Raw genomic sequence first — 21637 nt, forward strand, 5'->3', positions numbered from 1 at the left:
TTTTTGTATATACACTAACTGGGAATCGAACCCACAACCTTGAAGTATGGGGATGACTCTCTAACCAACTGAGCTATGTGGCCAGGGCCTACTATTATTTTTTTTAAAGCTATCATCACCCTGAAGGCAGAGGTATATTTTTTATATAAATATTACCTCCAACTCACAGGGTCTAGTCCTGGATAGAGCCCAGCTGTTTTGATAATAGAAGTGCCTATATCTACATATATGCCAAAATTGGTTACTGTGCAATTATTTTTTCTTTTTAAAAATTTTAGTAAAATACACATAAAAATTTTACCATTTTAACCATTTTGAAGTATATAGTCAGTGGCATTAAGTACATCCGCATTGCTGTGTACCCTTCTCCATCTCCAGAAATTTTTTGTCTTCCAAAAATGAAACTCTGTGCCCATAAACCATAACTCCTCCTGTTCCATGCTGCCCAGATTTTTAATTCCTTTTGTCATTGAATGCAAGAGAGTGGTTATCTATGGCCATGTAAGAAAGAACTCTAAAATAGTCATTTAAATAACAGTGGCTTATTAGTTTGCTCCTGTATCTTGGGGTGGATGGGGCAGAGCTGGACAGCTCTTCCATCCTCTCATGCAGTCGCTGTCAGACAGGACTGGGGCAAGGGTCATCTCTAAGGCTTCTTCACTCATGGATCTGGTTGCCTGGGTTGGGAGGACTCAGCTGGGGCTTTTCAGACCTTTCTCGATGTGGTCTCTCCACAAGGGCTCTCAACATGGTTACTTGGAGACACCCGATTTCTTACATAGCACCTGACAAGTGTCTCAGGAGAACCTACAGATCCTGCACAGCCTTTCTAAACCTAGCCTTGGAAGTCATTTAGGCTTCCATCACCAAGATCTGACCAGGTTCAGGGGGAGGAGATGTAATTCATCTCTTGAAAGGAGGGGTATCAAAGAATTTGTAGCATATTTTAAAACTACCACTTTGTCCAGATCCAGCAAACCTGGAACATGTGGCACCTTAGAAGATATCTGTGTAAGACAAAAAGACAGAAGTACTAAGAGCTGCAAGCTGGGAAACCCAGCATATGGGGCACTCTCAGCTGATCTAGGAAGGAGGGTCAATGTGGCACCTTGAAGGACCAAGCCAGTCTGCACAGTGGCCTGGGCCCTGGAGTCTCAGCAGCAGGGTGGACTAGGTCTAGGTGGAGGCCTGAAGCAAAGAGCTAGCTTCTGTGTAGTGGTTCCATGTGGGAGAGACTCGGAGCAGCAGGAGTGGATGACCTGGCTCCAGGGCTCTTCCAATTTAGAGGTCTGTGTGGGGGCTCCTAGTTGCAGACAAACAGAAGCCAATCTCATTGGTTTCATGAAAACTTGGTTTATTTAAAGATATTATGTAGCTCACAGAATCTTCAGGAAAGCCAAAGAGTTAGAGGCAGTTCATCTGGGAATAATGCTCAAACACTGCTATAGGAATGCTTATCAGAGCTGCCACTACCTCAGGTCCCAGGTGTCAGGTTCAAATTGTACTGCAGAGGCTGGGCACTGGACACTGCTGCTTGCCCTTCCACCACGGCTGCTTCTGCGAGTTAGCATGGTCCTCGGCAATGGGGGTCATGAACAGAGCTCACTAGATGTGGAGATCTGCCATCATCTTATACTTTTAACACTGGCCTTAGAAATTACCATCTTATGAGGGAGACGTAAAAAGAGATTATATACCTGTACTTTGCCACGTGTGATGGTGAGAAAAACTCAAAGGAGACTTACAAATCAGCCTGAAGTATCAAAGGTTTCCCCATAGGTGAGTTTAATATGACTTATGGAAGAACTTTCTAGGCAGATGCAATTGCAAAGGTCCTGTGGATGAAGGAGCCAACAGCACAAGAAAGTGGAGAGTTGTTTGGTGAGACCAGAGCCCACAGTGTAGCTGAGGACCTGATGAGGGAGAAAAAACATGGTCGAGGAGAGTATCCTGCCCAAGAGCTGGCACCCCTGAAGGCCTTTGGAAAGCTCATGCTGGAGGCACTGAGGAAGATGGACAGGAGGAGAGTGAGATGGGGTAGGGAAAAGAGTCAAGAGACTATTGGACTAATCCAATGGAAAATGATGAAGGTACAAACTGAAGCAGGGTACTTTTATTTATTTTTTTAAATGACATTTTATTGATTATGCTATTATATTTGTTCCAATTTTTCTCCCTTTTGCCCCCCTCCAACCAGCACCCGCCATTCCCTCAGGCCATCCCCACACCACTGTTCATGACCGTGGGTCATACACATAAGTTCTTTTTCTACTCCATCTCCTATACTGTACTTTACATCCTATGGCTATTGTGTAACTATCAATTTGTACTTCTTAATCACCTTACCTCTTCGCCCATTCTCCTACACTCACTCCCATCTAGCAATCATTTTCTTAAATAAGTCCTGTTAACATTTCATATAATAATGGTTTGGTGATGATGAACTCCTTTAGTTTTCTTATCTGGGAAGCTCTTTATCTGCCCTTTGATTCTGAATGATTGCTTTGCTGGGTAGCACAATCTTGGCTGTACGTCCCTGCTTTTCATGACTGAATATTTCTTGCCAATCCCTTCCAGAGCCTGCAAATTTTCTTTTAAGAAATCAGCTGACAGTCTTATGGAAACTCTCCTGTAGGTGACTAATTGCTTTTCTCTTGCTGCTTTGAAGATTCTCTCTTTATTGTTAACCCTTGGCATTTTAATTATGATGTACCTTGGAGTGGACCTCTTTGCATTTATCTTGTTTGGGGCTCTCTGTGCTTTCTGGACTTGCATGTCTGTTTCCTTCACCGAATTAGGGAAGTTTTCTTTCATTATTTTTTCAAATGAATTTCTGATTCCTTGCTCTTTCTCTTCTCCTGGCACCCTATCAGGCAAATGTTGGAACATTTGAAGTTGTTCTAGAGGCTGCTTCCACCATCTGCATTTTTTGAGGGGGGGAGGATTTGGATTCTTTTTTTTCTTGTTGTTCTGATTGGTTGTTTTTTCTTTCCTTCCTTATGTTCCAAATTATTGATTTGATTCTTGGCTTCATGCACTCTACTGTTGTTTCCCTGTAAATAGTTATTTATTGCAATTAGTGTATATTTCATTTCTGACTGGATCTTTTTTATGCTATTGAGATCCTCACTAAGTTTATTGAATATCCTTATAACCAGTGTTTTGAACTCTGCATCTGATAGATTGCTTATCACCATTTTTAGTTCTTCTTCTGGAGTTTTGATCTGTTCTTTTGCTTGGCCATGTTTCCTTGTCTCTTCATTATGGTAGCCTCCCTGTGTTTGTTTCTATGTATTAGTTAGAGCTATTATGGCTTCCTGTCTTGGTAGTGTGGCCTAATGTAATAGGTGTCCTGTAGGGTCCAGTGGCACAGCAGCCTCCCCTTTCACCCAAGCTGGGTACTCAAGGTGCACCCACTGTGTGGGTTGAGTATACCCTCCTCTTGTAGTTCAGCCTTGATTGCTATTGGCAGGTCAATGGGAGGGATTTTCCCAGGCAGCTCAGCTACAAGGACTGGTTGTGACCTCTGACCACCAACCTCTGTTCTCCATGGAGAATCTGCATGCAGGGGCAGGATGGTGGTGCTCCAACATTGTCTGTAGCTGTCCACTGGGTGTGCAGGCTCTGGGGTTTCCTGGGTGGTACAGGTCAAGGTCCAACCCTACCTCTGTTCTGCCCAAGGTGTCCCTGCATGGGCTATAAAGCAATCTGAGATGGCTGCTACCTGTGCTGTGTGTGGAGGTTCTCAGGCAAAGCCAGTTGCGAACATACATTGGCTGCTGCTAGTGCCAGGCCTGGGGCCACTTAGCAAGTGGTTAGGGATTGGGGGCTCACTGAGGCTGGCTTTTGCTTGTTTGAGAGGATTTAGGAAGTTGTGAAGCCTGAGCCAAGACCAGCCATTCAAATGGAAAAGCCACTGTTAAAAGCTTGGGTAGACCAGTAAGTTGGGTGGGAAAGGGCCTCAGGGGATCTCCAGGGTGGGGCAAAGTGTTGGACAGGTTGATGGCATCTCAGATATGGCCCCTACCTGCTGGTTCTGTGGCTCCTGGGGGGTGGGGCAGGGTTTAGAAGAGGGACAATGCCTCTTAAAGCACAGTACTTTTAGAGAATGGCACTGATTCTAGATATGTTAAGGAGGGGGAAATAAGTGGCACTGGGACCAGAAGAGATGACAAGGCACTAGGGAGGAAGATGTGAGTCTAGGATAACCCCCAGGTTTTCTCTTAGATAATGATGTCATTGGCATCACCATGCAGAAATAAAGGTAAGAGAGGATTAAAAGTAGGTTTAGTTAGTTAGGGGTATTTTGAAGCTATGCTGTCTCTGGAAGCCCAGAGATGTGTCATCATGTATGGTAGAAAATATGAAGCTGAAAATTAACCAGAGGTTTGGAAGTAGCCAGAAACTCTGTCTAGAGTAACCACACTCCTGAATTTATCCTGATGGTCTAAAACCCTGTAGTCTCACTAAATGGGTTCCTTTCCATCTTCTCCAGGGCTTCCCCTCTGTGTAAAGTGATCTCACTTTCTACACACAAGGATCATTTGCAAACCTCTCCTCCTAGTCGCTATGGTCCGAGCGTTTGTGTCCCTCTTAAACTCATGGGAGTATTGAAATCCTAATGCCCAGTGTGATGGTATGAGGAAGTGAGGTCTTAGGTCTTAAGGGTGAATCCCTCATGAATGGGAATAGTGTCTTTATAAAAGAGATGGCAGAGGTCCCACACCTTTTCCACCATGTGGGGACCCAGCAAGATGTCAGTAGTTTCCAACCAGGAAGAAGGCCCTCCCAGAAACCAACCATGTTGGCATCTTGATCTTGAATTTCCAGCCTCCGGAACTGTGAGAAATAAACTTCTTTTGTTTATAAGCCACCCAGTCTGTGTATTTTGTCACAGAAGCCCAAATGCACAAAGATACTGATCAAATTTGCCTGTCGGTAGACATTCCCAAGCAGAGAGCCATTATCTTCAAGATATCATGAGACCAACTGTTGCTCACAGATGTGGTACAGCCATCTCTTGTCCTTCCCTTCAACCACAGCTTGAAAATTATTCACGCCACTGATTTTCGTAGACAGAAGCTGGAACCCAGCACTTATTTCCCCTTAATTAGAACCCCTTTTAAAAACTAATCTACCAGTCTTCACACTGGGCAAAGATTGATTGTTATGACTGGAATTATTTCACCACATGACATTTATTTTCATCACAACAACACTGCTGAGATCATTCAATGAGATGTTGGAAAATACTAAAAAACAGAAACTGCCTTGATAATTTGCATTTTGTTGATTTTGTGTGGTTACAAATAACACAAAAGATTACATAATATTCTAGTTTCCAAGTATTCTGAGTTAATGTTTTACATTAAACCCAATACATTTTGCATTCTCACCTCATTAATACAACCATGTTCCATGATGATCCATGTACAGGGAAGGAACCACTAGGGACTTCTAGAGGGGTATCTGACTGATTCTCCTTATACTTGCACTATATAGAAAACAGAGCCTGGTCTCAGCCACCCAGATCATCACATTCCAAGGCACCCATTCAGACAAAAATGAGCACAAACACAGCATATTTCATATGTTCATAATTTTGTTTTGGTAATATTGACTACAATTGCATCTCCCCATTCCCCTGACTACAACTGTGTTTTGTCCCCAGTACTCATTGAAACTTGGGTTGTGAAGTTCACCAATAACCTCCACATTACTAAAGCCAGTGATCAATATCCAGTCCTCCACTTCCTCCATATCTGCTGCACCGATGGCTCTGTCTTTCTTAGACATACTGGGACACAGCCCTGTCCTGCTGCACTGCTGCTCCTGCTCAGTGTCCTTCACCGACTCTTAGTTCCTTCCAGCAAGTTGGACCTTGTTCTGCTTCTCTTTACACACTCGCTCTTTAGAGGATTGCACCTAGGCCCACGGCTTTACAAGCCATTTCTATGCTGGTGACTTCCAAATTTATTTCTGGCCCTTATCCCATTTCTGACTTAAAATAAGCTTCTCAAACCTGTCTGAAATTAATTTCGTAAATTTCCCCTGTAATCTGTTCCTCTGGAATCCTCATTTCAGTTAGTGAGAACATGCTATCGTTCTAACCACTCAGGGCCAAAACCCCACAGTCCTCCTTGATTCCTCTTTCCCTCAGGTACCATAACGAATCCATTAGCAAATCCTGTTGGCTCTACCATCAAGTCAAATCTAGAATGTGACCACCTTTCACAGTTCCACTGCTCCCTCCCTGGGCCAAACCACAAGAATGTCCTTCCTAGTTGACTATGTCCTAACTGGCTTGCTGGGCAGCTCCTGCCATCCACAGTCAAAGCATTTATAGACACACTAGCCATGTGCTAACTATCCTGTTGATAGTGTGCTAACAGACTATTGGAAGACAGCAACCAATAGTCTGTCACAATAATAACAGGTTTTGCTGATTGGATGAAAGTGCCTGTAGAGGAGGTTCTTTCTGAGCATTTTATACTAACAATTGAGGAAGAAAAGATGGAGGTGGATCACCTAGAAGAAGGTATATGACTTGGTCAATCAGGGCTGGCTTCATGTAGAGATGCATAAGGCCCCAAGCTCAGAAACCTTCCACACTTACTCTAATGCTCTCCTGTCACCACCTTCACATTCATAATTTTTTAAAGATTTTATTTATTTTTAGAGAGGGAAGGGAGGGAAATAGACAGAGAGAGAGAGAGAGAAACATCAATGTGTGGTTGCTGGGGGTCATGGAATGCAACCCAGGCATGTACCCTGACTGGGAATCGAACCTGTGACACTTTGGTTCGCAGCTTGCGCTCAATCCACTGAGCTTCGCTAGCCAGGGCTACATTCATAATTTTTGAACAAGGGCCTCACCATTTTTATTTTATAGAGTCCTGCAAATTATGTAGCTGGTTGTGTGGTCAGTGCTGAATGGTATCTGATGAAAGGAAATGAAAAGAAAAAGCAAATCTTGGAATTAGTGCAGGAGAACAACAAATATCTAATGACTGAATATGAAAAAAAATGTGGCTCCCGATGATGTGGCTCTGATTGAGTACTGGCCTGCAAACCAAAAACATCACCAGTTCAATTCCCAGGCAGGGCACATGCCTGGGTTGAGGGCCAGGTCCCCAGTTGAGGGTGTGCTAGAGGTCACCGAACAATGTATCTCTCACATACTGATGTTTCTCTCCCTCTCTTCCTCCCTCCCTTCCCCTCTCTCTAAAAATAAATAAAATCTTTTAAAAATAAAAAATGAATCTTAAAAAACGTGAAAATAAAACTTTGAATCTTGTTTTCTGGATAGATTGTGGTGATTCCCATGCAAAACACAGTGGAAAAGATTTGTTTGAGATAAAAAGGGAACAGCTCAATGAGCCTGAGGAACAAGAGTTTGAGAATTTAATCCCTACGGAAAGACAGGAGACAGAGAGGACTATGCCCAAGTCCTCAGAAAAGAGGCTGAAGTTAAAATATTAGAAATTAGATGAGATCATCAAGGAGCAAATACATAGAGAAAAGAAAAAAAAAGGAGGCCTTCTATAACTAAGGGCTGGAATGAGGTTACCTTACCACATTCTTTCTTTCCTTTTGAGAGACTTATTCATTACCAGGCAATTTTTCTGAAAAACTAGGAAGAACCAAGCCTAGTTTAAGGGTTTTGATAGTGGTCCTAGAAGGGACCTCCAGTCCAACATCCACATTTCAGATATGAGAAAACCAACACTCCAGAAAGCTAAAGAAGGTAATTCTACAAATGTTTCCATTTCCGAATTGTTGAAATGTGCTGCTGTCCAAAGTTAAAGAAAATTAATCTTTGGCAGTTGTGACGGTAGAAAGAGGCCTTGGTTTGACGTGATATTGTCAAGTGACTTCTCCGCACCTCCGTTCCTTCACTGAAAGAGAATACCATCCAGTCGCATTTCTCTTCTTCCACAATGGTGCCAGCTAACCACAGTCCCAGGGCACCCTGCTGAAGGTCTGAGTCAAGGGGGGTCCTGGGATTGGGCTACATCCATATGAAGAGAGGGGTGCCTTTTTCTAACTGCCCAAAACGCTGCATTCCGATAAAGCAGTGCTCTAAATGTGAGAGATCAGAAGTGCATGGCACAGGGCAGGCACTCAATACAGAAGGATATAATTCTGAAGAACTCCGCACTGCACAATTACTACAAACTCAAGAAGCTTGTTACCTACACAAAACTCCAACTTAGAGTTTATCTGTAATTCTTATGAAAAGGCCGCGTCTATTCCCAACGCTTGCAATACTGCTCTGGATCTTATTGTAAAATTCTTGGAAACTGTCAGGATACTAACATAACCATGTATTTATAGCTCTGGTAAAAATTACTGCAACTGTTATTTAAGGATACTGCACAGCACGGGATAAAAACACAGAGAAACGTCACTGGTGCTATCAAGTTTCAAAATATCTTTAGTAGAAAAAGAGTAGTTTCCATAAGATTTTTTAAAACTTAAGTGTTAACACTACTTCTTCCTTACCCGAGGAAGAAAACTTGTGGTTTTAATTGCCAAACCATTTTCTTCCAGAATTTCTAGACCAGTATCTAGCTCGCTATCACCCTCGTGAGTCAGTACCGCCTCGGCCTTGGAAACGTGTTAGGCTCTCCGCTTCCCTGACCACGGCCATTCCGGCAGGAGAATCAAAGACCCGCGAGACTCCGGCCTCTGCCCATGTCCCCGGTGCAGAATCATATTTTTAAATCTGAAATTCGGCTGAACCTTTCGCAGCGACCTCTACAAGGGGTCACGGGGGCTCAGTTCTCCGAAGCTGTCCACACCCAGATAAGCTTGTCCCTCGGGGTGGCTCGGCAGGTCAGTTTGGTTCACCGGGGTTCTCCATCGGGAGCTACTCTACAATCACCCAGGGAGCTTTTAAAAAGTACCGAGGCCCACTGGCTCCTGGGACTCCCTCAATCGGCCCCCGGGCGGGGGGAAAGGTCACGAATGAGTATCTAGTTAGTGCGACCCCCTCAAGCGGTAGTAACAGCACGGCGCGACGCCTCCGGGTTTGACGCCAAGACCACGTGGGCGTGCACTACTGCCGTCCCGCCCACGCACCCCGCCCCGCCTCTCCGCTGTCCCTCACTTCTGCGCAGGCGCTCAGGGGCGCCGCGTCCCGCGGGAGCAAAGTGACAGCATCAAGGGCCCGCCTCCCAGCCGGGAAGGAGGCGTGGGCTCCAGTCTGGGCTCGGCGGTGGAGCTGGGGGCGCCTGCCGCTGCCTAGGGCGCCCCCCGAGGCCTTGTAAGGGCGCGCGGCTCCGGGGACTGGTGGTCCGGACGCCGACGCGGCTTGGCGTTGCGCGGATGGCCCTCCTCCGGTGTCCCGCGCTCGCTCTCCTCCTCCTTGTCCTCACCCCGGTGCTCACGTGCCAGGAAGAGGCTCAGCCCGCCGACTGGAGGGCCACCCTGAAGACTATCCGGAACGGCGTTCACAAGATCGACACGTACCTGAACGCGGCCTTGGACCTCCTGGGAGGCGAAGACGGTCTCTGCCAGTATAAGTGCAGTGACGGTGAGAGGGAACTCCGCACTGCGAGGCCCCAGCTTCCAGGGGCTCCTCAGGGGACGGAGGGCGTGGAGTGTGAGATGCGAGGCAGACCTTGACTCTGTTCTCTGGCCGTGGGAGCACCTAACCACTGCTAGAATCTTGCCATTCTTGTCATTGAGCCACCTAGTCACAAGTCGCACCTCTATTGTTAGAATGTGAGACATCGCCTGAGTGTGCACTCTCCGTTATGTTTTCATTGCTTCTGAGTTTTCTTTTTTTGTTTGCTGTTGCACCAAGTTGCCTAAGAACTTGGTGACGTGCGCATCAAGGGAATGTAGTGGAAAACAGTGATTTTAGCCCTATATTTTAGCTCCTTAAATAAGTCAGCCTGGACCTGCAAAGCATACTGAGAATTTTAAAGTCATGGTGGTTTAACTTTCTCAAGAATTGGATTTAACTTTTTTTTTTTCTGCAAAGCTACAGAAATACATTGCGACCTTTGTACAGACTTTTGGTGTACTCTATTGTTGAGAAAGAGTTCTGATATCCCTTCTATAAAATTAATCTATCAAAACTTGACAGTAATTTTCTTTCCTTGGATATCATTGATGCCTCCTCTTCGTTGTTGGTTAATATAGTTGATATTAATATAATTGTTTTATGTTTTCATTTTTTTAAACTTTATGTTTGAGTCTGAGAACTTGTTTGGTATTTCAGGTAGAGATCTTTCTTGTAGTAGTTCAGATAAAGTACTTGGGCTTCTCTTTGGATATTCAAAATGCTAAAATAATATTTGGGAGATCATGTTTCCAGCAAGAGTAGACAACTTCTGGGCCTCTTAATGCTTGGCACCTCGAAAGAATAGGGAGCTCAGTGTCTGGTGGTGAAACCAGATCGTGTGTAGGAGAATTTAAAAGAAACCTACTATATATCATGTAAAACTCTGATGCCACCTGCTGCCTGTAATTCTCAACATAATTTCTAGTTTTATGTTAATGGAGTTAAAGAATGAGCTAGAGCTTATGTAATATGATGTTGTAAACTTTTCATTCCTTCCCTAAATTTATGACCAAATGTTGCCAGTATGCAATCTGGAAAGATGTTTTTGTTTTTGTAGAGCTTGTAGAGGACCTTGTAGAGGAATAAGTAGTTTGAAGATTAAATGCTTGCTTTTCCTCAGGCAATTGTCACAGTTTTACTTCGTTATCCACATTAATTATACAAATATTTGAGTGCCTGTTGTGTTAGGTGTTCTACTAGTTGGAGATTCAGCACTGAACAAAACAGGCCAAAATTTCTGTCTATGTAGCCTACATTCTAGTGGGGAGAGACAGTCAATAAAGTAATGAAGAAGTAAAATAAGCCAGATGCGTAGTGTACGTAGATATAAAGTACTTCAAGAAGGATAAAGCAGAGAAAACACCAATGGCAGTGCTGGAAGGGAGTTTACTCTTTTGTATTGGCTGTTCAAGGAAATCCTCACTGATAAGGTAACATTTGAGAAGTTGGAGAATGGAGACAGTAATGATCTGGGGAAAGAACACTTCAGGCAAAGGAGCGGCAAGTATAAAGGACCTGAGGAGAATGGCTAGTCAAGATGACTCTGAAGGTTTTGACCTGAACCAGAGGAAGGATGTAGTTGCCATTTACAGAGATTGGAACACTGGGAAGGAATAGTCTTCATAAATTTATTATGTGTGAGTCAAAGGTTCTAGAGTTTATGTATTAATATGTTTAAAATAGCTCTGAAGTTGAATGGATACAATTCCTATTTAAAAATATTATTTTAATCATCCTTTTTGCTTAATCCTTTTTTATCTTCCCACAAGTCGAACTAAATTTACCATTTGGAGTGTGGAGCAAGGTCTCCAGCATGAAAACACAAATGAATGGGATCATTTAGGATGCTTCAGTGGAAATCCTTTTGTGTCTTATTAAGTACTGTCTGCATAGGACTGTGGTTCTAAGTCACCATGTTGATAATTTAGACATAATGAAAATTATTCTCTAATTGCTGTTACTTGAAGAAGTCTCCCTGGAACACTGTTTCAACCTTTCTATATTCAGAATGCAAGTGAACAAATTGGAACCAAAGAGAGACAGACAAATCCCAAAGCTAAAGGAGCATGTTTTTGAACTATGAATAAGTCATTCATTTATTCAGTGATTTATGTTTCAACAGGATCCTTTTGGCTGTCGTGTTGGGAATAAGAAGGGGTCAAGGAGGCAGGGGAGCAAGAAGGGAGGTGGCAGCATGACAGCCACAGGAATTCAGACAAAAAGATGGTGGTGGTTTTGGCCAGGTTGGTAGCAATAAAAGTGGTGAGAAGTGGTTGAATTTTGGGTGTATTTTGAAGAAGGAGCCTAAAGGATTTGCTGATGGCTTGGAAGGAGGTGGTGAGTAGAGTCAAAAATGAGAGGGAGGGAAATGGGAATGGAAAGTGTTGGACATTTGAGGAAAATGGGAAGTGAATGGACTAGAAAAGTGAAGTAGCATAAGAGCCCTGTGGAGATGCTGATCATGAAGTTAAAGTCTCCAGTGTTCGGGGAAGCAGGTTGGGACGCTTCCTACAAAACACAGTGGTAAGGTCTTTGTGTGACCCAGCTGCCTTCTCTGTATGCTACTCATCCACTTCAGTATCTTTCAGGTCAAAGAAATTGGTCTGTTTGGAAGTATTTACATCAAATTTAGAAAAATCTGGAGAAAAGAACTATTGTCTCTGTCCCTGCAAATCTTTAGGTTTCAGCAGTCCACACAGCTGATAAGACATAAAGCATCAAGAGAGGAGCAGTTACTTATCTCAAAAAGCAAAATCAGTGAATAGTATTTTCATGTAGTTGTACACAGTGGATTTGTTTTTATTTTTTAAATAATTCTTCTCATCTAACATTCTTTTTCCTCAGCTTTCTGTATCTGCTTAAGAGTTTTGGGGGACAGTGACCCTAATACATTGTGGCTTTGATTTGACTCAGATGTAGTTTCTTCTATTAGTGAGTTTCTGCTTGTTTTTTATATTAGTTTGCTCAGGCCACCACAACAAAATACCATAGACTGGGTGACTTAAACAACGGACATTTAGTTCCTATAGTTCTGGAGGCTGGAAAATCTAAGATTGAGGCTTGTCCAACACTGTTCTATGTTCCTGACTTGCAGACGGCTGCCTTCTTGCTTGTGGGGGTTGGTGGGGTGTGAGCAAGTGGGGAGCAAGATCCCTGGGGTCTCTTCTTACAAAGGTACTAATCCCATCATGAGGGCCTCACCTTAACCTAATCACCTCTCAGAAGCCCCTTCTCTGGTTACATTGGGGGGTTATGGATTCAACAAAGGATTTGTGGGGGAGGTGTACACAATGTAGTTCACATAGCACTTTGTAAAAACTGCCACCAGTAGAAATGGCGAATATCTAATTAGAGAGAAACATCTAATTTCTTTTAGATGTTCAGCAGCTTATAACACCATTTATAAAACATTTTAAATGATACTAATACATTTGTACTTTTGGTATCTGTACTAATCTTTAATAACCAACTTTCTATACAATTTGGTTCAGAAACATTTATTTACTTATTTTAAAGATTTTATTTATTTACTTTCAGACACAAGGGAAGGCAGAAAGAGAGGGAGAGAAACATCAATGTGTGGTTGCCTCTCATTTGTCCCCCACTGGGGACCCGGCCACAACCCAGGCATGTGCCCTGACTGGGATTCGAACCAGTGACCCTTTGGTTCACAGGCCAGTACTCAGTCCACTGAGCCATACCAGCCAGGGCAGAAACAATTATTTTAATTTACAGGTGAATTTAGAACATCAGAATATTTTAAAATATTTCAGGAAACTAATTACTTTCTAGTTTTCTGTGAAAAAGAGCTGTTGTTGTTACTGTTTATTTGCTTTTACTGTGGGTAAAGAATATTTTAATTTCAGCAAGAAATGTTTCCCATTTTTTTCATCCAGTAATTTCTTGGGTGCCCACTATGTGCATCTTCTAAATGAGCAAGAGTGTCCTCACAGAAGCTCATTATGTTAATTTTAAGGTCGATAAATGTTAGGAAGAAGAATAAAACCAGCCAAGATGTATGGAATGGACATGGAAGGGAAGGGGTGCTATTTTAGAAGGAGCGAACAGGGAAAGACTCTCTCAGGAAGTGACATTAGCAGTTTTCTTCAAAAGAAACAAAAACAAACACACACTTGTTGCTACTTCTGGGGAGCCAGTTTACCAGCATTTATCTCATTAGTGTTATTATCTAGTGTTTCACGTATTCTAGAACTTGGTTCTTTATTAGTCCATTTTATCAACTTCCCTCCTTGGGGCAGCTTTAAGCTCTAGCCCTGTTTGAGACAACCACCTTCTCCATCCTGGGCTCTTCATTCTCGTTTTGGCCAGCTAATCTTCTCCGAACTATCTTTGTTTCTCTTTATTCTCCTATAGTGGGCATGGTTGGTTTTTATTATTTCCCTGACTTAGTTTACAGCTGAAACATGCTAACTGTCCCAGGCTGTATTAATACAGGTACTTTATCCAGCTCAAAATAGGTCCATACTTAATGCAGTTCAGTTTGTCGTTTTAAAGATGTGACAAACTAGAAGTGTTTGGTCTTTGGAGGCTGATGAGCTCACCAAACTCAAAAGAGGCTGAAGGAGGAACAGTAGTACCAGTGTATCTGTTTATAATGAGGATAATAATTGCCATGCGGAGTAGCCTTCCAAGTCTTCTGCTCATTCATTCATCAACAAATATTTATGGAGAATCTAACCATGTGCCAGGCAGTGTTCTAGACACCGCGGTCACAGAACAGAAATTTCTGCCCTCAAGGAGTTTGTATTTTAGCACTGGGGACAGATAATAAACAAAGTAGGTTAGTGGTACAGTATATTAGGAGGTCATATGTGCTGCAGATGGTGTGGTGAGACAAGGCCTCGCTGAGAAGGCGAAGGAGTAACTAGGTATCAGGAGGAAGAGCATCCGTGGAGAGGAACAGCAGGTTCCATGGCACTGTGACACCCAGAGTGTCTGGGCGGCAGCAGAGGACAGAGGTGATGCAACGGAGTAAGGAGAAGAGGAAGAGGAGAGAGAATAGTAAGGAGATGAGAACAGAGAAGTGAAGGTGTACAGGGCAGGTTCACATAGGGCTTATAGACACTGAAAGGACTTTAGCTTTCATCCTGAATATGATGAGAAGCCATTGGTGGGGTTTTGGCAGAGGAAAAATTCCATCTGACATGTTTGAACAGAGTCACTCAGGTTCAGTGTTGATATTGGACTACAGCTGGAGGTGGGGCCGAGTGGGGAAACCGAAAGAGGGAGCCTAGTGCGGAAGTTATGGCGATAATCCAGGATGGCTTGGAGCAGGATGGTAGCAGTGGAGGTGGTATGTCAGTGATTTCTATTTTGCATAAGGAGAGATATTTCTAAAGTACTTTTCAACATTTAAGGATGATGATAATGTCATCTTTCACATTGTTACTGAACCATTGGTGCTATCAGGGAGAGTGCAACTGGAGTAACGGAGTTCACCAGGTTTATTCCTGACTTTTCCCCTTGGCTGGCAAAGGAGTATATTTGTGAAATGATCGGCTGGAGTCTGGGCTAGAACATGTAGTCCTATAAGGTCTTACAGTAGTGTAAAGCTTTCACGTGAAGGGAGAGAAGAACCCCTTATCCACAGCTTTGCTTTCCGCCATTTCAGTTACCCTCAGTCAGCCTGTGTGTGAAAATGTTAATGGAAAATTCCAGAAATAAACAATTCACAAGTCTTAAATTGCACACCCCTCTGAACACCTCACTTCATCTCATCACTTGGGCACTGTACCATCTTCCATCATCACAGAAGGATGAGTACAGCACAGTATGGCATTTTGAGAGACCACTTTCACATGATTTTTATTATAGCATATTGTGATAATTGTCCTACTTTACTAGTTGTTGTTAACCTCTTACTGTATATGATTTATAAATTAAACTTTATCATAGGTATGTATGCATAGGGAAAAAACGTAGCATATATAGGATTCAGTATTATCTAGTTTCAGGCATCCATAGGATAAGGACTACCGTAATTAAATGATCATTAAGTGACTATGTCTTCCTTAGCTTTAGGCTCCAGCTTAGTAACTGGTTACTTAATCATTATTGAGATTTGTGTGAGATGGAGCATTGACTAAAGGATAGGAAGATACAGTTCTCGTCTTAGAGGTTTTAATTTAAAAAATGTAAGTGTTAGAATGTACAGGAAAATAGGGCGGATTTCTTTCATATGTGTGGACCCCATCTGGCATGTGACCTCTGAAATCTCCAGAAGTGCAGAAAAAGCTTTTGTATGTTTTACATGGTGTAGGTTTACAAATACAATTACATTTTATGAACCACCACCATATATCTTATGAGCCATCACAAGTGTGTATACGTATATTTATACTTATTTCACTAAAAGAGAAATACAAATAATAAAGTAGACAAATTAGCCTTCTGAATGCTCATCAGAGTAAAGACATACTTATGTCAGCATCCAAATATTAAGTATTTCCAAGGCTAGTCTAGCATATTGTAGACCTTTTTGCATGTGTATTTTCTATCCTATTTGAAAATTAATTATGATACTATTTATATTTTATAGGATCTAAGCCTTCCCCACGTTATGGTTTTAAACCCTCCCCGCCGAATGGATGTGGCTCTCCACTATTTGGTGTTCATGTAAATATTATTTTTTATTTGATGAATTTTAGTTGTTAGGCTATGTAATACTATTGATAATGCAAAACTATCAGTGTGTTCTTAGGCTCACAAATAATTTTACTTGTTGTAATAGTGATCAGGTTTATTATATTCTTTTATAGCTAAAAAACAAGTCCTGACAAAACTAAATATAGTAAAAGTCATGCTTTATTTTTTAATCTTGTAGATGTTAATACCATTTAAGTGATATTTCCTCATGCCACAAATATGATTTATTATATAAGAAATACTACTTAGGATGAAATGTATAGATAAGTCATAATATTTTCTATATTAAAATTAGGCTAAGTAGGATAGCTGTGTGTTTGTGGTAGGGTAAGCTGGATCTGAGCCAAGTATTATGGGGAAAAATGTTTCTGAGAGTGATTCTTAGACACAAGGGTTTTACATATAAAGTAATTTAAATTAGTTAAAGATATGAACTATAGATTCAAAGGAACAGTATCTTCAGGGATTGGAGGAACATTCAAAGATTAAACCTCAAAACAACAAACAAAATTTGAGTTGTAGGAGCTTAAAAATTTTCAGTGACATTTCATATGAAGTACATTTTATTTGGGGGATGAGGTACAAAATACTTTGGAATATCCCAAAATCCCCATCTCCCAGCTCCTGGAGAACTCTTTAAATGCTCTCAGACTTACCTTTCTATTTTTAAAAGGATGTTTTGTGCTTTGAGCAATTGGAAGTTGTGTTCGTTAGCAGCAGGTAACTGTAAATATTCTACCACTGCCAACGAGGGATCTCTAAGGAGTGACTGAGAGGGAGGTCACAGAGGAACGTGGGTGTGTGTGATGGCAATCAGGGAGAGAAATGTAAGATGGAAAACATGCGTAGGCAGAAATGGATTTTAGAGATTATACAGCAGTCATTGTCATCGATTTCTCATTGATATTTCAGTGCAGAACTTCAGCAATGGAGCTTTGAATCTCATCAACAGTAATCCATCCAATGCCTCTTTCAGCTTAATATCGGCATCCCTTCCCTGACAAAGTGCTGCAACCACCACGACAGGTGCTATGAGACCTGCGGCAAGAGCAAGAACGACTGTGATGAGGAGTTCCAGTACTGCCTCTCCAAGATCTGCCGGGAAGTGCAGAAAACACTAGGACTCACTCAGCACGTTCAGGGTGAGGGTGATCAGTGGGATGGGATGAGTACGGCTGTCAAGTTTCATTGAATGCTTTGTGTTTTAGTGCAGGACTTACCAAGAGAAATCTTTCACTCTGTCTTACATTATCTCTTGCAACACAGCCGCTTCGATTTTCTGAGATGAGGACTCAATGACTTTGTAACCTGAAATGAGTTACAGTCATGGAAACAAAAGGTGTTAGGAAACTGTGAGAGAAGGTTCTGTGAGGCAGAGAAGAATTCATGCAAGTTCTTGGAAACCCTGGTCCAGTGAGTTAAGAGTAGAGCACATTGGATTTAGAGTAGGAAGTTCTAGAAGATTGGAGTCTTAACTCTGTCTCTTCACATGTATGTGTCAGGAGGGTCCCCCAAACCACCCTCAGGTTCAGTGGTTGGCTAGGCAGAATCAGGACTTAGTGTATAGTCGTGGTCACAGTAATGATTATCACAGTGAAGGGACGCAAGGCAAAAATCAGCTAAGGGAAAAGGTGCTTCACTGTCTCATTTGTACATGAGGATGATGACCCCTGTCTCAGAGTTATTGAGGAAACTGAGATATTTGTGGATTTACACATCACTGCACAGTTGCTGTCAGTTATGAGATTTCTTTACTGTCAAGCCAAAAAATGTACCACACACTGAAAACAGGAAAGGCAATTAGAAGAGGCACAATAGGAAACTAACATTTTTAAGTACTTTGCATAACAGAGTATACTTTAGATATATTTTTATTGAGGTTTACAAAAGTCCAAAGAAGTAGGTGCTATTATACCCATTTTTCTAGGAAGGAAACTGAGGTTTGGAAAGAAGTAACTTGCTCCAACTGACATACTTCTGACTCTAAAATGTGTGTTCTGTCTACTACAGTATTCTGCAAACAGTCTCATAGATCTGGCTCTGAAACCCTATTAATAACTGTCAAAGAAGGAATCCCTACCCTAGGTGGAACTTGAACGCACCACCTTTGAATCCCCTTGCATGCTTTCGGCCAAGGTGAACGTGCACAGCGGAAGCACCGGGGCATGTGTGTCCTGTTCTCTGATCTGAGGTCATAGTAATGTAGCTCAGTGATGAAACCAAATTCCTTCCAATCTTTCATTTAATAATCACAGCCTCTACACTTCCGTGATCGGTTGTGTTCCTTAGTGGCACAGTCTTTTGGGGAACTTTGATAATGTAATGATTTTATAATGAAAATTTTCTTAGCCTGAGTATTTGAAACTAGACGTATTTGGACAACTGGAAGCCACTCTGTGCTGTCTCGCTACAAGTATAGTGTATTGAGATAATCTCACCTAGGTGGTCCAAAGTAAATCCATTTTCTTTTTTATAGGCTTAAAAAAAAACTGGTTACCCTACCAGATGAAAACCACTTTGATTCTTACCTCCCATCCCAAGCTAAATGTGGATATTGGTCAAAGAAACAGACTTGGATCCATTTACTTCGAGCATCTTAAATGATGTGTGGTCAGTTCTTAGAAGCCATTGGCCAGAATTAAATGTTTTGATGTTTCTCTGTTTTTGACCTTTATTTTTTCTGCACCCCAAAATCTCCCCTTGAAATGCAAACGTGTTATCAGGCATCTCTAACAATGATATTTTTCAGATGAGATGAAAATTAACAGTGATGAGCTGGTTGATCAGTGCTCTCGAGAGAGACTCATTTGTCTAATACAGAAAATTGGGTCAAACAGTTGCATGCAAAGAAAAAGTAGACACACAGTCAAGAGGCTGAAACGAAGTCTTTGTATATGTGGATATATGTTTCTCGTGTGTGAAGACTTTCACCAGCATGCACCTAAGTGCCCACGGTGGAGGTGCTGGATGCTGCACTGGTGGAACATGTAACATGCGTGAAGAGAGCACATTGCTTTGATGTTTCCCCACAGTAATGGCACTTTTCTTACTTTGCAGCATGTGAAACAGCAGTGGAGCTCTTGTTTGACAGCGTTATACATTTAGGCTGTAAACCGTACCTGGACAGCCAACGAGCCGCCTGCTGGTGTCGCTACGAAGAAAAAACAGATCTTTAAAGAAGATGCTGCCAGGTGGTGACAGCAGATGAGGATGAAAGAACATAACCTTTGGCAAAGAACTAATGGATTTTACAGCATAAAACTGCCTTATTCTTATTGTAAGACCTTATTTTGACATTAAAACTTCAAACTAAAAACACAAAAAAAAACCCTAAAATAGCCCTGACTGGTGTGGCTCAGTGGATTAAGTCCTGACCTGCAAACCAAAGGGTCACAGGTTCAATTCCCAGTCAGGGCACATGCCTGGGTTGTGGACCAGGTCCCTGGTGAGGGACATGTGAGAAGCAACCACATGTTGATGTTTCTCTCTCTTTCTCCCTCCTTTCCCTTCTCTCTAAAAATAAATAAGTAAAATCTTTTTTAAAAATCCACAAAGCTTCAAACTAAAGAAAAAGTCGGGGAGGTTATGTTCCTGGATACATTGCTGCCTTAGTGTGCCAGGTAGTCTTGACCACTGTCGGGAAGACATGTGTGTTACCATATTTACAAAACAAAAAAATGAAGTCAAATGTCAAATTCATTATAATGTATGTTCAACATTATCTTATTTGGAAATATGGGGAGACCATCACTCAGAAGTGTTATTTGCCTACGAGAAAAATTTAAATATACATTTATGCCTGGAAGAACCTGACTTTATTTTTTTTATATTTTAATTAATACAAAATATGCTATTTTTCTGTAGCCCATTGAGCATATGAGGAAGTCACATTTCTATTAATGACAGGACTAATTACAAGGACAAGGTCTCCATGTCTACTTGTCCTATAAAATTGGACCATTCGCCGGTGACCTCTTAGGGAGCAAATGAAGATAAGTAGGTATTACATAATATGCCTAGGAAGTGATGTGAATAAAATTCAGAAGCACAGCCTCTCATTTTATGAACCACTCCTCTGACAAATGTCATATTTTGCTATAATCTTTGCCTAAATTGGAGAAAGATAGATTTAATGAGACAAATGAAAAGTTGTTTAAAATACACATCATAGCATTATATTCTGTTATGCTGTAGTGTTTATTCTCTAACTTGCTCCTCATAGTAGATTCTGGGATATTTTTATTAAGTGAACTTAATAAGAATTGTTCATGATATTGTTGGGTGGTTTAAGTCTTAACTGTGGGGTCAAAAGGGATAGCAAAGCAAGATACAAAGAACTGTCTTTTATAAGTCTCTCACTTACATGAAAAATTACTAACAGATGTTTAAGAGCAAATCCCACAACCTCAACTGCCTCTGAAAATATGGGTGTGGAGAGCTTTTCAGCCCCTTAGAAAGCTCAGCTGTGGTCCTTGACTACTGTTTGCTCACTGCTGGCTGTCAACTTTCCTTAGCCCAGAATCCCAAGCCATATGTATCTTTTGAGTAACCTGTGATCAAAGTTATTAAGACAAACTACTTGGAAAGTCAGAGAAATACACCACCAGGAGAAGTGGTTCTTTTTAAGTCATTACAGGCAGAATTTGGAAGAAAGAAAAATATGTTCTGGAAAAAAGGCTGCATTCCTAACTAAATACAGCAGGTCCTCAACATCATTGATGAGATGATACAGCAACTTAACTCCTGTTTTTACCAGTTAGCCTATGGTAAAACTTGCTTTGTTATACGAAGTTGCACTTAAAGTCACACAACCTATCGACAGTGAAGTCATACTTACTGTACATGTCATTGTTGAGAACCCGACGGCTACCCCAGCTGAGGTGGCGGTAGCTGTTCTGCTCAGAGATGTGTCCTCCAGCAGACGAGGCAAGTGTGTCTCCCTCCTCAGGGCTAAGTGAACAGACTGGGAACTTAACGTTTGGAACTCTTAATTGATACTTTTCAGACTTTTTTAAAGGTAGTTTTATAAGCCATTATCAGTATTTAATCTTTATCAATATTTATTGTTGAAATACTTGACCAAGTAACTTGAAACTTGTAATAAATTCATGGACTTTCTTGGCAGCATTGGGTTTCTCAAGACAAACTCAGAATGTCTTTTTAAATATTTAATTCGTCATCATATATACAAAAATCAGTAGCTGTTTTTATATGTTCAGGTTTTTAAAAACTTATCTTGGAATATTTTAGATTTACAAAAAAAAGCTGCAAAAAAATAATATGAACACTTACTCTATATTTCCTACCCCTAATGTTAACATTTTAATATAACCATGGAACAGTTGTTAAGAAACCAACATTGGTAATTAGTATTAATTAAACTCAACTCTACTTGGA

At 41.5% G+C, this 21637-nt stretch overlaps 1 protein-coding gene and 1 long non-coding RNA gene across 2 annotated transcripts; one reads left to right on the plus strand and one right to left on the minus strand.

Moving 5' to 3' along the window:
• Positions 1 to 114: 114 nt before the first annotated feature.
• LOC118500520 lies at positions 115 to 8863 on the minus strand. The gene is made up of 3 exons (XR_004903083.1): positions 7576 to 8863; positions 5397 to 5494; positions 115 to 1303 (listed from the first exon to the last, which is right to left on the minus strand). It is a non-coding gene; the product is annotated as an uncharacterized LOC118500520 (long non-coding RNA).
• A 255-nt stretch (positions 8864 to 9118) lies between these two features.
• PLA2G12A (phospholipase A2 group XIIA) lies at positions 9119 to 21637 on the plus strand. Its single transcript, XM_028508035.2, has 4 exons — positions 9119 to 9538; positions 16134 to 16210; positions 17217 to 17382; positions 19298 to 21637. Exons 1-4 carry the CDS (start codon positions 9331 to 9333, stop codon positions 19414 to 19416), a joined length of 570 nt encoding a protein of 189 aa, XP_028363836.1. The 5' UTR covers positions 9119 to 9330; the 3' UTR covers positions 19417 to 21637.

Source organism: Phyllostomus discolor, chromosome 1 (genome assembly GCF_004126475.2).
Source record: "Phyllostomus discolor isolate MPI-MPIP mPhyDis1 chromosome 1, mPhyDis1.pri.v3, whole genome shotgun sequence".
NCBI classification, from domain to species: Eukaryota; Metazoa; Chordata; class Mammalia; order Chiroptera; family Phyllostomidae; genus Phyllostomus; species Phyllostomus discolor.

Coding starts and splice junctions, on each gene's coding strand:
- PLA2G12A (XM_028508035.2), top strand. CDS start 9,331: ATGGCCCTCCTCCGGTGTCCCGCGCTCGCTCTCCTCCTCCTTGTCCTC. Junction 16,211..17,216: donor CTCCACTATTTGGTGTTCAT/GTAAATATTATT, acceptor TGCCTCTTTCAG/CTTAATATCGGCATCCCTTC. Junction 17,383..19,297: donor ACTCACTCAGCACGTTCAGG/GTGAGGGTGATC, acceptor CTTACTTTGCAG/CATGTGAAACAGCAGTGGAG.